Source organism: Diplotaxodon limnothrissa, linkage group LG8 (assembly GCF_057381915.1).
Source record: "Diplotaxodon limnothrissa isolate DT_005_m linkage group LG8, D_limnothrissa_male_GT1.1, whole genome shotgun sequence".
Classification (NCBI taxonomy): domain Eukaryota; kingdom Metazoa; phylum Chordata; class Actinopteri; order Cichliformes; family Cichlidae; genus Diplotaxodon; species Diplotaxodon limnothrissa.
In genome coordinates this window covers 26,360,670-26,375,820 of record NC_140603.1, presented here as the reverse complement: position 1 = coordinate 26,375,820, position 15,151 = coordinate 26,360,670, and the positions used below count along the sequence as shown (strand labels likewise).

At 38.8% G+C, this 15,151-nt stretch overlaps 1 protein-coding gene across 1 annotated transcript; it reads right to left on the bottom strand.

The window, feature by feature from the left end:
* Positions 1–263: 263 nt before the first annotated feature.
* LOC146627043 (kelch domain-containing protein 1-like) lies at positions 264–12,092 on the bottom strand. Its single transcript, XM_085361006.1, has 13 exons — positions 11,991–12,092; positions 11,172–11,242; positions 10,799–10,916; positions 7,186–7,298; positions 6,848–6,938; positions 6,659–6,757; positions 5,660–5,734; positions 3,230–3,288; positions 2,993–3,105; positions 2,637–2,709; positions 2,374–2,458; positions 1,068–1,147; positions 264–384 (listed from the first exon to the last, which is right to left on the bottom strand). The coding sequence occupies exons 1-13, from the start codon at positions 12,090–12,092 to the stop codon at positions 264–266; spliced, it is 1,200 nt and encodes a 399-aa protein (XP_085217132.1).
* Positions 12,093–15,151: the final 3,059 nt, after the last annotated feature.

Genomic DNA, 15,151 nt, shown 5'->3' with positions numbered 1-15,151 from the left:
CTAATATGTTACATCAATACCTTTTATTACTATTTCACAGACAATTTTTAAACGTTAAACAGACAGCACAACATGAAACCACAAAACGGAATAATTTTACCCAAAATTAAAAAGGCTTCATTTACAAATTAAGTTAAAAAGTATCTTATCTAGCACCATTTTTCAAAGTATAAATACATATTCCCAACTTATAAATGAAGACATTTCAGTGAAGACTTGCTCAGAATCTTGGTGTCTAGTCTAAACATAGTCCTCTCTAAGTTTTAAGAACTGGCAGAAAAAAAGCTCATTCTCTTCTCAAGTGTCCTCTGTAGCTTCGATGGCAGCCAGCTGAGCTGCAACCTGAGCAGCTCTGAGTTTTGTCCAATGACATCCTCACATAACCTGAAGAAGAGCAGAACACAGGAAAATACCTCAGCGTGCAGTTTTATTTATTCAAGGGAACCATTATGTTTTCTGTCACCTACACTCTCACCAACCACTTTATTAGGTAGACCTTGCTAGTACCAGCTTGGGGCCCTCTTTTGCCTTGAAAACTGCCTTAATTATTTATGATACAGACAAAGTGTTGAAAGCATCTCTATTCCTGCTGCTCACGGGATGTTTTGTATTTTTCAGAGAATTCTCTCTAAAAACTACAGATGGTTGTGCAGGAAAATCCTAGAAGATCAGCAGTTTCTAAAATACTCAGCTCGGTTTGAAGTTTAGCAGGTTGTCTTGGTCATGAGCTGAGTTTGTCATGTAACCAGACGATTAGATATTTGTGTTAATAAGCCGTTAAACATGTGTACCTAATAAAGTGACCTGTGTTCGTATAATACCAAGATAAAGCTTATTAATCTAACGCCTTGCTGCATGTGAGGCAGCACAACTACAAGGAGTTGCACAGCTGTGTTTGCAGACTTTATTAAAACTGATTAATTCTGTGTAAATGGAGGTTGTGAATGGAGGTTTCAGTGATGACAAGAAATACATGTGTTAAAGTATGAAATGATTAACACAACAGAAAGTATGAAACCCATGCTGCATCTTTGTTAAATGAATCCTAAAATTTTAGTTAGGCATACCTGGAGAGGGAGTAAGGCTGAGTCTGAAAGATGAGTACGTCTCTGCAGTGATGTGGTGATGGAAGCCTCAAAATAACCATCTGATGACAGGATTCAAAATAATCCCATGAGGATGGATGATACATGCAAGAATCATTATACCTTTTTTCCCTACTTGAACGTTTTTGGGCACAAAAATTGAATCGGTTTATGGTTGCCACACTTAGTGAACACTCTGTATGTCCTACTGTACGGTCATATCAACGTTTGCACGGACTTCTTGCAGATAATAAATCATAAAGACTTTCTTAAAATCCCTGACATTTTCTAAAGTACTGCTACATTTAACATTAAGAATGAAATGTCAAAATGCTTTTTTTCCATCTTTAAAGCTCATGATTTCTCTCCCACAAACGGTCCTAGGTTCATTTTTTCTGTGCAACATCAGCACCGGTGATCCCAGTCATCTTATTTGAGTTAGTTTTCTGTTTGTGAATGAAGCATAATGCTAAACGTTCTACATCTGAGTCTGAGATGTGGCTTTTAGGGTTGTTGTTGTTTTTTTTTTTGCAGTTTCTTTGAGCATTACATGATCTGAACTTGAGGGAAACACATTGGGAGACATCGTCAGCTTCCCTCTCGTAAATAAACTTTCTGACTGTAGAATGATGGACTTCAAATAAAATGGAAATGACCCAATAACCCTTCCCAGATCAATTAGCAGCAATAATGGCTTCTCTGAGATCATTGCTGGTGTCTCTCCTCCTTCACACTGTGCTAACACATAGCTGGAGGCTCCAGACCAGCAAACTGCCAAAATGTATGTTTTTATAGAGCTCTCCACACTTGCTGATGATCTGATAAACAGATAATAAACTTCACTTTGGCTTAGTATTTGTTAAATAAATAATGGCAATTTGTAAAGTGCCATGTTGTTGTGGTTCATCTGAGGCCCATTTACCTCATTTTAAGACCCGTTAAGGAACAAATTACTGTTTCTGTTGCCTTGATATGTAAAGCCTTAGAACTGAAAGAGGTTATTTTTCACATGACTCTGCAACACATTGCAGGTGCATTTAATACTTTGAGCCCTTAAACTACTTATGCGTCATTTATGTAACACTCCTGGTTAAAGACGACGCTGTAATTGGTTGACTCAACAAGTTACCTTAAGAGTAATGGGGTTTAAAAGTATTTAAGGAAAGTTGCTGTTTAATGCAGCAGCCTTTTGATGATGTCTGCAACGGGAAAGGATTATACCACAATGGATTTATTCAGTAAGACCTTACAGTGTAACAAAACAATATGACCGATGTTAATCACATACCGAATCCATGACGATGCGGAGGTTCCTGCTTCCCCCAAACACCACAACGTCACTATCCCTCCCCAGGCACGCCGTATGGAAAACTCTGACAAGTAAATAAAGGTTTACTGCAGCAAGGCTTAAATTTTGTGCATTTTGAAGTGTTCTGAGGAATAAATAACAAGATTTTATGGATAAAATAGACATTTCTGTGAGAACAAATTATGATAAAACTATGAAGCTGAAACACTTAATTTTAACATTTACAGAATGATTTTAATTACCTGGGCTTGTCTTTGTGGGGGTTTATCATCTTGGTCCACTCTCTTGTTTGTGTGTTAAACTGCCAGGCATCATCTAAAAGAAAGAGGCTCATGATAAAATAACGAAGCTTCACTTTCACAAACCATTCACTTCCTTGAACCAAAAGAATGATTATATGCAATCAGAATGGTTATCTGTTTTATAAATGGCATCAGGAAAAACAAGTGGGGATTTGCTTAAATATTTGGGAGTTTTTTTGGAAATCGGACCACAAAGAACCACTTCATTTTCTGCCTCTTTATAATTACTTTCATTCTTGGAGTATTTTGTCTCATCCCATAACAGATCGGTGCTTATTCTGGGTTCTTAGACTTACTTAAAGTATCTCCATTTGTGCCAAAACCTCCGTACATGAACAGCGTGTGATCTGACGTGGGCGTCATGGTATGCCAAGAGCGACCAAGAGGTGCAAAAGCTGAGGAGATGTCACTGTTCAAAAAAGATAAATAAAAAAAAAATAAAAAAAATACAGAGCAGTGGTCAGTAAGCCACTAAGGACAAATCCTGTTAGGTCATTGCTTTTGTATGTGTGCAAGAGTGAAAGAAAATTTACAGTTTGGTCCAGGTCCAGGTGTCCAGGTCTAAGCAGAACATGTCCAACTCTGCTGCTTCCTGCAAATGTAAACTCAGATGTTAGGCATTGCTCTTGCCTGAGGCACTACACTTGGCTGTAAATGACTGCAGCGCTCAGCATTAAAAGAAAAATATGAAGTACAACAACTTTATAAATTTGTGCACATCTGGACCGGTTATTTTGCAGCTGCTATTTTTAGACTGTATGTAAAAGAGGGCCCGACATAATCACCCCCTGATGGCCATTTAAGGAAAGTTCAAAGCACTTCCATATTTGCTGCACTTTTCAGACCTGGAAGCTATGTCCATCTTTTATGTACAGTCTGGAAATCCTGTTTGACTACTTACTGGCTCTTCCACCAGTCTGTCAAAACAACAACACATTTTTATTTTGAGGAGAAGGAGGACAAAGTTACAGGAAGTTACAGTCTGCCAAGTAGGGCAGGTGGTGAGTTAGTAATATGCTCTTGTTTTCACAAAAATCTACAACCCCTCAGCCTCCTAGTAGACACACCTATGGTATCAATTTCAAAATCACCCTGTTCTCAAGCTATTGCATTCACAAACTTAGGTCTCCACGCCACCCGATCAGTGGCGTGACAACAACACCCCATCACCCTTTTGCAGGTGAGGGGTAAAAAACAGATAATTTCAGGTTCAGCTCCACACAATCTTGTGAATGCTGCAGTGTCGATCCTCAATATTAAAGTCGAATTAAAAGGAAGATGATGAAACAAAATTGGAATATGTCTGTGAAGGTTATCAGTCATCCAGGTCATCGTAGTCAAAGGAGCTTGCAAAGAAAAGCGTCTGGACTTCTTTGAGTTACTTGAAGACGTTTCACCTCTCATCTGAGAAGCTTCTTCAGTTCTAAGGTCAAATGGTGGAGAGTCCCAGATATAAACCTAGTGGGAGTAACCCCCCACAGAGGGACAAAAGGACCCCCTGATGATCCTCTAATCGCCTGAGCCAAGGTGTGAAACTGGGTGTGGGTCCCAATCAGCCAGAGTTTCGGGTGAGCTCATTGTGAAACCTGGCCCCACCTTATCATGCAAATTCCTGAGGTCAGATGGCCCAGGATGTGAGTGGGCGTTAAGGCGTCTGGGGAGGGATCTCAAAACTGGATTATAGATGGCAGACAGTTGGTGTCATAAAACACCGTCTCTGTTCAAAGATGGTCGCTCACAGTGGACATAGATGGCTTCTTTCACTCCTCTTTCAAACCATCTGTCCTCTCTGTCCAAAATGTGAACAACAAAATCGGAAGCTTCACACAAAGATAAAGGCATACATTTAATATGCCTTTAAGGCCACCAGTTATGCTGGTCTCAATGCCTACTTTGCTCTCTCATCTTTCTTACAGGACTAGTTACATGCAAAGTTATTTTTTTCTTCTTTGTCTACACCATTCTGGGCAAGAAAGGTGTTATCAGCCTTTTAGAGCGCCTTGAGGTTTATGTTCATTGTGTGATCCCATGGGTGCTTACGTTACACTTTCACTCACACCTGTGGTGAGTGAAAATATATTTGCCTCTTTGTGTCTCCATATAGAGAAGCTGCAAGCTGATATGAGTTGGTGTATTTTTTCAGTGTGTGTAGAGCTCAGAAATATAGGCGTTTTATTACGACCTTTAGCATTTGAACATGGACTTTGTCATATTTTTTACTGTATGACAGTCGAGTCAGTCTGAGGTCAGAACAGAATTTCTATGGAGCAAACTAATAATATTGGCATGCTGGGAGAGGACTGGAGGTGTGGAAGGAGATAAACCTAAAAGGGGCAGCTGGGAAACTTAACGTGATTTATAAATCCTGGAACTTTTTGGCATTTAAAATCATATTTTTGGAGAAATAAAGTTTTAAGAGAGTGACTGTTAATCTGCCATACACTACATGGCCCACAGAATATATATTATTGTTGAGCATCTCAATATAAAGCTATGTCCATTAATCTGCCGTATTTCTGCTCCACTTTTCTGAGATTTTCCCACCAGACTGTAGCTGCATTTGTAAGGTGGAACACTGTTTTTAGGTGATAAGCCTTGACTTCCACCTCATCCCAGAGAGGGTGGATGGGATTGAAGTCGTGACTCTGTGCAGGTCAGTCAAATTCTTTCACACCAAAAAAGAAAACCATTTTTATAAAGGATCTGGCTTTGTGCATGAGAGCGGCTTCACGTCACAACAGGAAAGGGATGTTGAAACAGGAAAGGGCCTTCCCCAAACTGTTACCACAAAGTTGGAGGAAGAGTATTGTCCAAAATAGTTGCAGTATACTTCAGCATTAAAGTTTCCCTTTGAGGACGACAAAAATGCAGATCAACCGATACAAAATAGGTTGCGTGCAAGAGTGTCTGCATATTTTTGGCTGTTTATGGTGTCGTTAAGCAGCTCAGAAAAGTGAACTCACCACACCACCACTGATGTAACCTTTGTTCCCCAGCAAGGCACTGGCATGGCAGCCTCTGGGGGATGGAGCAGAACCCTGAACAAAAGAAAACACACCATTTTATTATAAAAATCAGCAAAACACAAATTATAGTTTTGTGACATCATCCTTCTCCTTTTTTTAAATGTTTTTTTATTTATTATAGGCCCACCCAGAGCATCATCCTTGCTGGTCTGATAAGCTTGACAAGAACTGATGAGGCTGGTGATCTTTCCCCACAACCATCAAACCCATTCCCCACAAAATGGTCCTCAGATGATGAAGCTTAGACCCGCAGCTTTTCCTGGAGCACCACCAGCATTTCAATACAGTGATTTTACCACTGCAACCATCTCTTCGCTTTCAGTTAGACCCTAATTTTTCTACATACATGAAAAACCTATTATATACCCACCATGCTGTCATATGGTATTCTATTATATGAGCATTGTAAACACAATTTAGGATGTAGCTAAAACCTTAATTCCTTCTAATGGCCAGCAGGGGGCGACTCCTCTAGTTGCAAAAAGGTGTCTAATTGTGTACAAGTCTGTGGAAAAACAGCCCTCAGCTCCCTTAATTATGATCTCAGTAAACACTTTATTTGTGAGTGTATTATCTCAGTTGCTATTTTAATGATTTATTAATTATTTCAAGGTATTAATTTAGTAAATTACAGAATTGTTTAAAAGTGTGGAATTTTTCAGCTGGGATCAACTTCTGCTCCAGTCATTTGGTTAAAGATAATAAAAAATACCATTTTAGTGTGTAATGCTTCAAGGTCATAGTTCAAAGGTCAGACATCAGCGTGTTGTTAGAAAGCAGGCTGATGTCAGCACGTTGTAATAAAAAAAAAAATCATAAAACATCAAAGTTTTAGTGTAGCTTCTGGTACAGCTGTGTCTGAATACAGCCTCTGAGAACTGCTAGCATGGATAGCCTAATAGTTCAAAAGTAAGACCATCTTATCGTTTTACTCACTTGAGTCTCTGGCATGCTCCATGTAGCTGTGAGTGTGTCAAACACATTCACCTCACTGTTCCATCCCTTGCACAGAGTTACTTCATTTACAGCTCTTGACTAAAAAGAAAAACATATCGATCATCATTAGTAAAACAACGATTAACCAATAAATTGGCAACCAAAGTTCTATATCAGAGTAATATCTACCCAGGACATCTCTTCTAAAGTGAAGTTTGATGACGATGTGTTTCGTAACTCCCTCAAGGTCTTGCATCCATATCCACCAAAGTAGATCAATCTGCACAGAGACAACATAGGAGAGAATACTGCTCTTTTAACTTTCATTTACAAATGAAATTACTGAAACCTGGAAGAATTTGTGAAAAAAAAAAAAAAAAAACAAAAAAAAAAAAAACACAATACAAACAAACATCCTTCAATTAAACAAAAAAAATGAGGTAAAGGTGCAACATAAACCCCTGCTATTTGTATTTGTAAAACTGGGGCTGCTATTCATTGACAGCTTGTGTATTGTAGTAACTGACCTGCCTCTGTGTACCCAGCAGGAGTGTTTGTTACGAGGTGAGGGGGTCGTTCCCTTCGTGTCAGTCACTCTCTTCCATGAGCAGCACGGCTCAGAGAGGTCAACGCTGAACATCTACAAACACCGTTCAATTTATTAGACAAAATAAGAAAAATACACTCGCTGGCTACTTTGGTAGGTACACCTGATCAGTTGCTCCTTAATGCAAATATCAAATTAGCCAATCATATGGTCAAATGCATTTAGGCATGTTAGACATGGCCAAGATCAAACTGTGGATCAGAATGAGGAGGAAAGGTGATTTAAGACTTTTAATGTGGCATGATTATGGTGGCAGATGGGTTGATCCGAGTACTTCACAAATTGCCGATCTACTGATTTTTTCCGCACAACCATGACTTGGGTTTAGAGAGAATGGTCAGAAAAAAAAGAAAATATCAAGCGAGTGTCAGTTCTCTGGGGGAAAAAAATGCCTTGTTGATGTCACACATCAGAGGAGAAACCAAACTGGTAGGAGCAAATTTGCCATAAACAGCATGAAAGCAAGGATCCATGCTACCTTGTATCCATGGTTCAGGTGGTAATGGTGCAGGGGACATTTTTTCAGCACACAGTCTAGCCATCTAGCCAATTTTTAATTCAAACCTTTTTTTAAAGGAGCTCCTGGCTGCTTGTGTTTGTATTTTATTGTCAAAAATGAACCACAAATTCTTGACTCTTAATTTTGCATATTATATGGATGGTAAATCCACACTGCTTATGCACCTTTTCATTTTAAAAGCCATTCTTTGTGAACTTCTAGTCTGCCTCTACAGAGAGCTTTCACACGCTTCAAATAGCTATCAGAACAGATGATCGAGCTGGATAATCTCCATCCAGTCTCTACAGAGTCTGGTATGAGCCTGACAAAACAGCATTTGTGAACCACACACACACACACACACACACACACACACACACACACACACACACACACACACACACACACACGGTGCTTGGAATAATACACAAGACAAACTGCATTTGGAGACCGTCTTCATACCCTGAATCAAAACATGAAATAGATGAATCTCCTTTATGCCTCTCTAAACACTGATGTGCAGACAAGCCCCTGCGACTATCTTTATGCACGTCCGATCACATTGTCCAATCTTCCATATCAGTGATAGCCACCAGAAAGCATAAAGAACAGGTCAGGCTCTGAGTGACTTCTAATTAAACATTATCACAACAATGACGTCACACAGCTGAGCCCGTTTTCAGAAGAGACAAATATTTGATGACCTCTGAAAAAGTCAAACAACTTTTACAGCTTTCTTTAAAAAAAAAAAAAAAAAAAAGCTCAGAAGACTTACTCAAATAGTACATCTGAAACATGATGAACAATATTACACTTAAAAAAAAAAAATACATAACTTCAAATGTGTTGCTCCTGGGGAAGGAGGCATGCATATCACTGCACATACATGTAAAGTGTCAAGCAGTTATGCAAGGAATTTTGTTTTGTCTGTTGTTTTTTAGAAACCCCTAGAAAGAGAGCCTTATCTGCTTTCTTACTATCGTGCATCTTAGTAATATTGTGCTGAAACTGACTTTAAAAAAAAACATGTTTGCTTTTTTGCAAGTTACCAAAAAATGTAAAGTCTGATATCAAAAGTTGACGGGCGGGTAGCTGGGTGTAGTTTTCCAAATCTATTCAACTATCCTTCAAACAGTTCTGCTGAAGTATGTACTCCCACTGTGAGCAAGTCTAGCAAAGTTCAGAACGATAACTTGATCTTCACAAGAACAAAAGTGCCAAGATGCTGATGCCTCTCAGGTCTAACATGTACACCAGCTCAAGTCACTAGCTAACTTTTTGACTTTGTGTATGCTAATATTTGCTCATTATATCAAAGACAAAGAACAGCCAGTGTATAAATGCAATTTTCCAATGTGAATGAGACATTTTAAAATATATATCCAGCAGATCTCTGTCCAGAAGAGCTACCTTGTATCCATGGTTCAGGTGGTAATGGTGCAGGGGATATTTATTTATTTTTTTTAATTATTTATTTATATATATATATATATATATATATATATATATATATATATATATATATATATATATATATAAAAAGAGCTGCCATGGTGACAGTTTGGAGGAAAGGATGGGAGTAGGTGGGAAGGTACACTTTCTTGTCCATTCTTCTAAACCACGATTACATGTTTGTACAGCTCATTTACCAAATTTCACAGTAAACTATCTGACAGGAGCAAACTGGTAGGCAAATTGTCACTGATACATCTACACCCAGTCAAATAGAAAGGCTAAAATAATTTTCCAACAGTTTCACATGTTACCATGAAGTTAGTTAAGTGAAATAGTGAACTTATACTGGTCATATGTGTGAATGTGAGTGTGAATGATTGCCCTGCAACAGACTAGCGACCCATTTTGGATATACCCCCACCTCTTGTTCTATAACAGTTGGGATAGTCTCCACCCCCTTAACGACCCCAAATTGGATAAGCTGAAGAAAATGGATGGATGGAAGTAGCTGGAGTGCTGTTAACAGCATGCTCTGAGAAACTGCAAAAAACCCAAGAGCTCAAACTCTATAGGCCTCTGTTAACATGTTAAATGTAGAAGTTCATGGCAGTACAGTTGTCAAGTACAGTGGTGGATGGGTAATGATTATGGGGCTTAGTTTGCAGCCACAGGAGCATGACCTCCTCTAGATGCGAGGACATCTCTGCGACAAGTTAAAACTTCCTTGAAATTGAGCCATACAAGAGGGCATTTACCTTAAGTACTAATATCTGCATGGAAAAGTTCTTACCCTGCAGAAAATTGTACAATTAGTGTCTCATTAGTGAAACATGTACGTACACTGGCCCATTTTTAACTTACCACCGTGCATTTGTTGGTAGAGCTGAATTATTCTGAACCAACAGGGCTATGCAATCTGCTGTCAGACACTCACTACAGCTTGAGTGAAAGCTCAATAAATAAAAAAAGACTACAAGAAAAGGAACCAAGCAAGTGAACGCCATGGAGCGCATGATTTGCAAGTCCAAGATAAGAAAATCAACGTAAAGAAGAAAATGAAAATCCAGATTCTCCAGCATCCATAGAATAGTGCCAAGATGTCTAAGTGTCGACATCTGGCAATACCAGAAGTATTTTAATGAAAGATATGATCATTTAAAATAAGATGAGTTGAGATAATGAATACTGGAATATGTGGAATATGTTTACACTAAAAAGTTTAGTGTTATGTTTTCAAGAGGAAGTAATGGCTGTATTCAGGTTAAAGACTATTTAAATTGGCTGAACAAGACAAAAAAATATATATATCAAGGTCCACACCTCAACCAAGCTGAAACGCTGTCACACAACCTTCTGCATAATTATTTCCTCCGCTGAAGTTTTTCAGACACTACCTTTGCATTTTGATGGATGAACGTGGTAAGTACCAGCTGATTTATTTTATTATGTCCTGATACATAAAATCATAAAATTGATAGAAAGTTTTTGTATGACTGTAGAAGTTTGTTTAAGCATTTATCTTTATCAAACGTGACGCTCAGGTCTGAGTTGGAACAGAATGTGTGGCCCAGCATCTCACCTGGCTGGAGTACCCAGCTGTTTCATATCCTCCAAAGATGTAGAGTTTAGTGTTAATATTAGCACCGCAGAAGCCCGACAGGTCTGGTGGGATGTCTCCAGTCATCTCTCTCCGCTCCCTGCAAAGACAAAAACGTTAAAAAACGCCTGTAAAAGATAAGAAGGTAAAGCCTTAGAAATCTTAAACACACATATAAAGTAAACACTAAGAAAGGTTGGCTTTGGTTTTAGTTGACCTGACTCAAATAACCATAAAAGAAAAGGCTGTTTTTTGAATGCTAAGTCACTTTTATCTAGTTTGTCCTATCCTCTGATACATGTCAGTGTGACACACCGTTTATCTCAGCTGATAAACAGCCCTCATTTGATCTTACCACATCCCACTGTCTAAATCACAGAGCCATATCTCATCACTGGGCAACACGACATCCTGTCCGGCAACTACCTGTGAAGGAACAAAGACAAGATAAAGCTGTGAATGTCCTCTTTTGTTCACTAAAGCTGCACATTGCTGAAAAGCTGTGGTGACCTTAGATGGCTGATGGACATAGCAACAACCTGGATGCAGCAAGATGCAGTTTAAAAAAAATGTTTCTTGTTGAAACATGCTAGAAGGATTTCCTAGAAGGATATTTGAAATCTCCAGTTCATTTGCCAAGTTGGTTTCCGCAGTGTTTTTTTTTTAAGTCTACATATACATATACAGTCACAAACGCATTGAACCAAAACAACTGTTCACTTTTAATTAAAGTGAACAGTTAAAGTGAACAGTTACACAAAGGTGCTTGTACACCTTTGTGTAACTCACTCAGTTCAGTAGCAGCTCAAGCTGTAATACCTTTCAACGACACATGCTGGATGCGTGTTATTTGTCGTACTCATAAATACGAACACTGATATACTTCGGTGATTTATTCCTTTAGGATTCAATTTCCTCAAAGTAAACACAGCGAGGACGCACTGAGTTACCATAGAAGCAGTCACCAGTGACTTTTTCTTTAAATTTATTGTCATGACTTGGCTCCGCGTAGAAACACCTGCACCTAATCATCCAGGTAAAGAAAGGAAATTCTAGAAAGTTCATTCTCTTCATCGAAACGTTTTCCCCCACTGATGACGTTCAGATAAACAGAATCAAGTTTTGGGGACCTGCACAGGTAGCGAGGTTATAATTACACCTCGGCTCTTCTTACCTGGTAACCTCCCCACACATACAGCGTATTGTTGTGTATGAACGCGGTGTGGCTGCTCCTCTCCAGCGGGCTGACCGGCGCGTCTCTCTGAGCAGCATCCATCCCAGCTCTGCGCTCTGACTCTCCTGCCTGATGAGCAGCGCCACGTCGCCCAAATAAAAACCGCCGAAAAGTGCTTAACAAAGCTTAAGGTGAATGCTGTGGCGGCTCAGAGGACCTGATCGTGTCGCTCTGGCTCAGAGAAAAGTGCCGTCTGAATTGGAGGCTTTGCGGAAAGTGTTTTTCAGGCTTGCTGCCTTTGTTTACTCCTCCCATAAGCATGAGCCCTTCATGCAAGTTCGGCACACCAGGTATTGCGTGTTTAGAATACCTAAGTGATTAAGAATCATTTGTTTAGAATGGGCCGCATGAAAATTTAACACATTGCGCGTAATTTCTCTGTGATAGTGAAATATAATCATGCTAGTATACTCAACAATAAACAGGCAGGTTAGAAGCAGTGAAGTGGATATTTTAACACCCCAAACACAGATGAAATCAGAACATAGAAGTGCCAAGTATGGCAGGTAGGTTTGGTATTAAGGAATCTGCTCCGAGTGATACATCTGTTCCTTTTCTTGTCAACCTGTTATACAGCCAAGACTTCTCCCTCCTCCCCTCTTCAGGAGCTTCCAAAATTCTAGTTGAATTCTAGTGAAATGAAGGTCAAAACATTAGTTTCATTGATCCTGTTTTTTCCCATAATACTGTAAATCACATTTAATCTGTGTATTTTCACTACATATTAATGGTCATCCACTTCCTTCTGCAGGAGCTCTTTGTCTCTAAAAGCACATTTCAAGGTTCATGTTAAACTTGGACTCAAGTAGAGTAGCTTTGCATTATTCAGTTTAAAATAATACTTGTTTTTCTCATACTGGTCTTTGTTACAGCCCCATAGACTGTTTTAGGGCCTCTCGCTTTAAGCCATCCTTCTTCTGATTGGTAAACATAAGGTCTGTGGGACTGCCATGTGCCACATGTGACCATATAAGGGATATCCACACTCAATGAACTAAAACAGAGTCCAGAGTGAGGATCAAACTATCTGTTTAGAACACTTTGAAGCATCAGCTTTCGTCATTTATAAATATTGATTTCACTATTCGCAATTTTGGTATGTTTTTATCTTAATATAAGGATCCCCTGATGTATCCGTATAAATATGACAGAAAATGATGAAAAGCACAAAATGTCCATCTTAAAAGATGTTGAAAACAGGAATTTCCCTTCTCTTTTCTACATGTAAAGACACACCCAAATTCCTACAATGATTTCAGTGTGACAGATGGCGATGAAACTAACTTCCTGACTTCCTTATTTCACAGAGGAACTTGTTAAACACAGTGTTATTGTTTTTAACATGACTGCACAAAAACAAAGTTTCCACAGGACTTGATGGAGTCCCATTGCATGACCAAATTTGGACCAAGCTTTAGCGTTGGACAATATGGCCTCACATTTGACAGGGTCATGTGACATGAGCCCAAGGCTGTTAAAAACATGTTCTGCAGAAATATGTGGTCCTCCAGCACACCTGCATTTGCAAAAGGTCCTAAGCCTGTGAAACACCTCTTGCTTAGTCCCTGTTGCAAAGGAGAGTCATCACACCAAATACCAAGACTATAAGACCCGTAGTGCTCACCACATGTCATTATGACGCTTGAGGGGCTGGTCCTCTCGTATATCAGAGTTTTTGTGTCAAATCAAACCTTATTACAGCTTGCTTCCTTAGACCACAGTATGTGCATTAGCAAACATCATCTCTATATGGTAGGCACTGCACAGCCTGTTTTTTGTGTGTCCACAATGGAGACAAACATATCAAGAAGACTAGCTCTGTGTTACAGTCTCAAAACGGAGGTAGTCCATCAGGTGGTGGAAGAATAATCCTCTTGAAAGTGAAGTCAATTATGATCAACCCTGCACACCCACGCCATGCCCTGGAGGTTATCAACAGTAGCATCTTCAGCCAAAGACTCAGTGCACCACAGTGCAAGCTGCTATAAGACTGTAATGCACAATAATATTCGATCCAGGTTTGCATGTTATTGGCAGTTGTATTTAATTGTTTATATATTATTGACTTTATTAGGAATTAATATTGTTTTACTGAGGAGATAACTGACTGTGAGGTGCCGGGGTGTGTGTACTGCAAAATAAGCATCTGGTCTTCATCAGCCTTCCAGGGACTGATGATGAAAATTAGCCCGTATGTCTGTGTGTGCCATGGCTACGGAAGAGGATTAGGGCCACTGGGAAAAAAAAAATCTGAATTCTGAGATTAAAGTCAGAATTCTGACTTTTTTCTCAGAATTCAGGAAAAGAAGAAAAAAAGACGTGCCCACTTTTTTTCCCCAGTGGCCCTAATCCTCTTCCATACATGGCTTTGTGAGTAAAATGAACATTATCTGGTGTGAAAGGCTTAAAATAAAAGACAACCGAATCAAATACACTGACATTTATTTCAATACAGTCATTCATACATAATGAGACAAAATAAATACAAATCCGGAAATAACAGTACTGCAGTATATGCAATTTTCCCTTTGCATATGATATGTTCTGCATATCACAAAATGGAGTTCAGTACATCTTCAACTTATTTTTGTTCTTTGCAGACCCCAGAGAAGTCTGATGATTCTCAGTTCAAAGTCAAAAATGAAAGAAAAGGGAAAAAAAAAAAAAAAAAGCTCATAAACACAGCTGGGTTTTTAGTTTAGGGATAATTTAATGTGGCTGAAGATATCAGAGCTCAAATAACTCAGCTGAAATATCCATTTAACAGTCATTTCCGAGTGCAAATATGCAAATTACGTTTTAAACTTTATAAACACTCATCTCAAATCTTCATTTTTAATGTTTTTGCCACACAGTTATTATTAAATTATTTCATTAAATGCATGAATAAGCAGCATAAACAAATCTCCTCTGTGAGCCTTAACAATTGCCTGTTTAATCACACATATATATATATAGAGAGAAACATTCGACAAAGCGCTCATATTTACACTAAATTTTTTTATTGATCAATCTAATTTTTTTATTGCATGATTATGGGTATATAAAAAAAAAAAGTTTTGGCCCCGTAATAGTGAGATATCATGGGAAAACTGTAACGC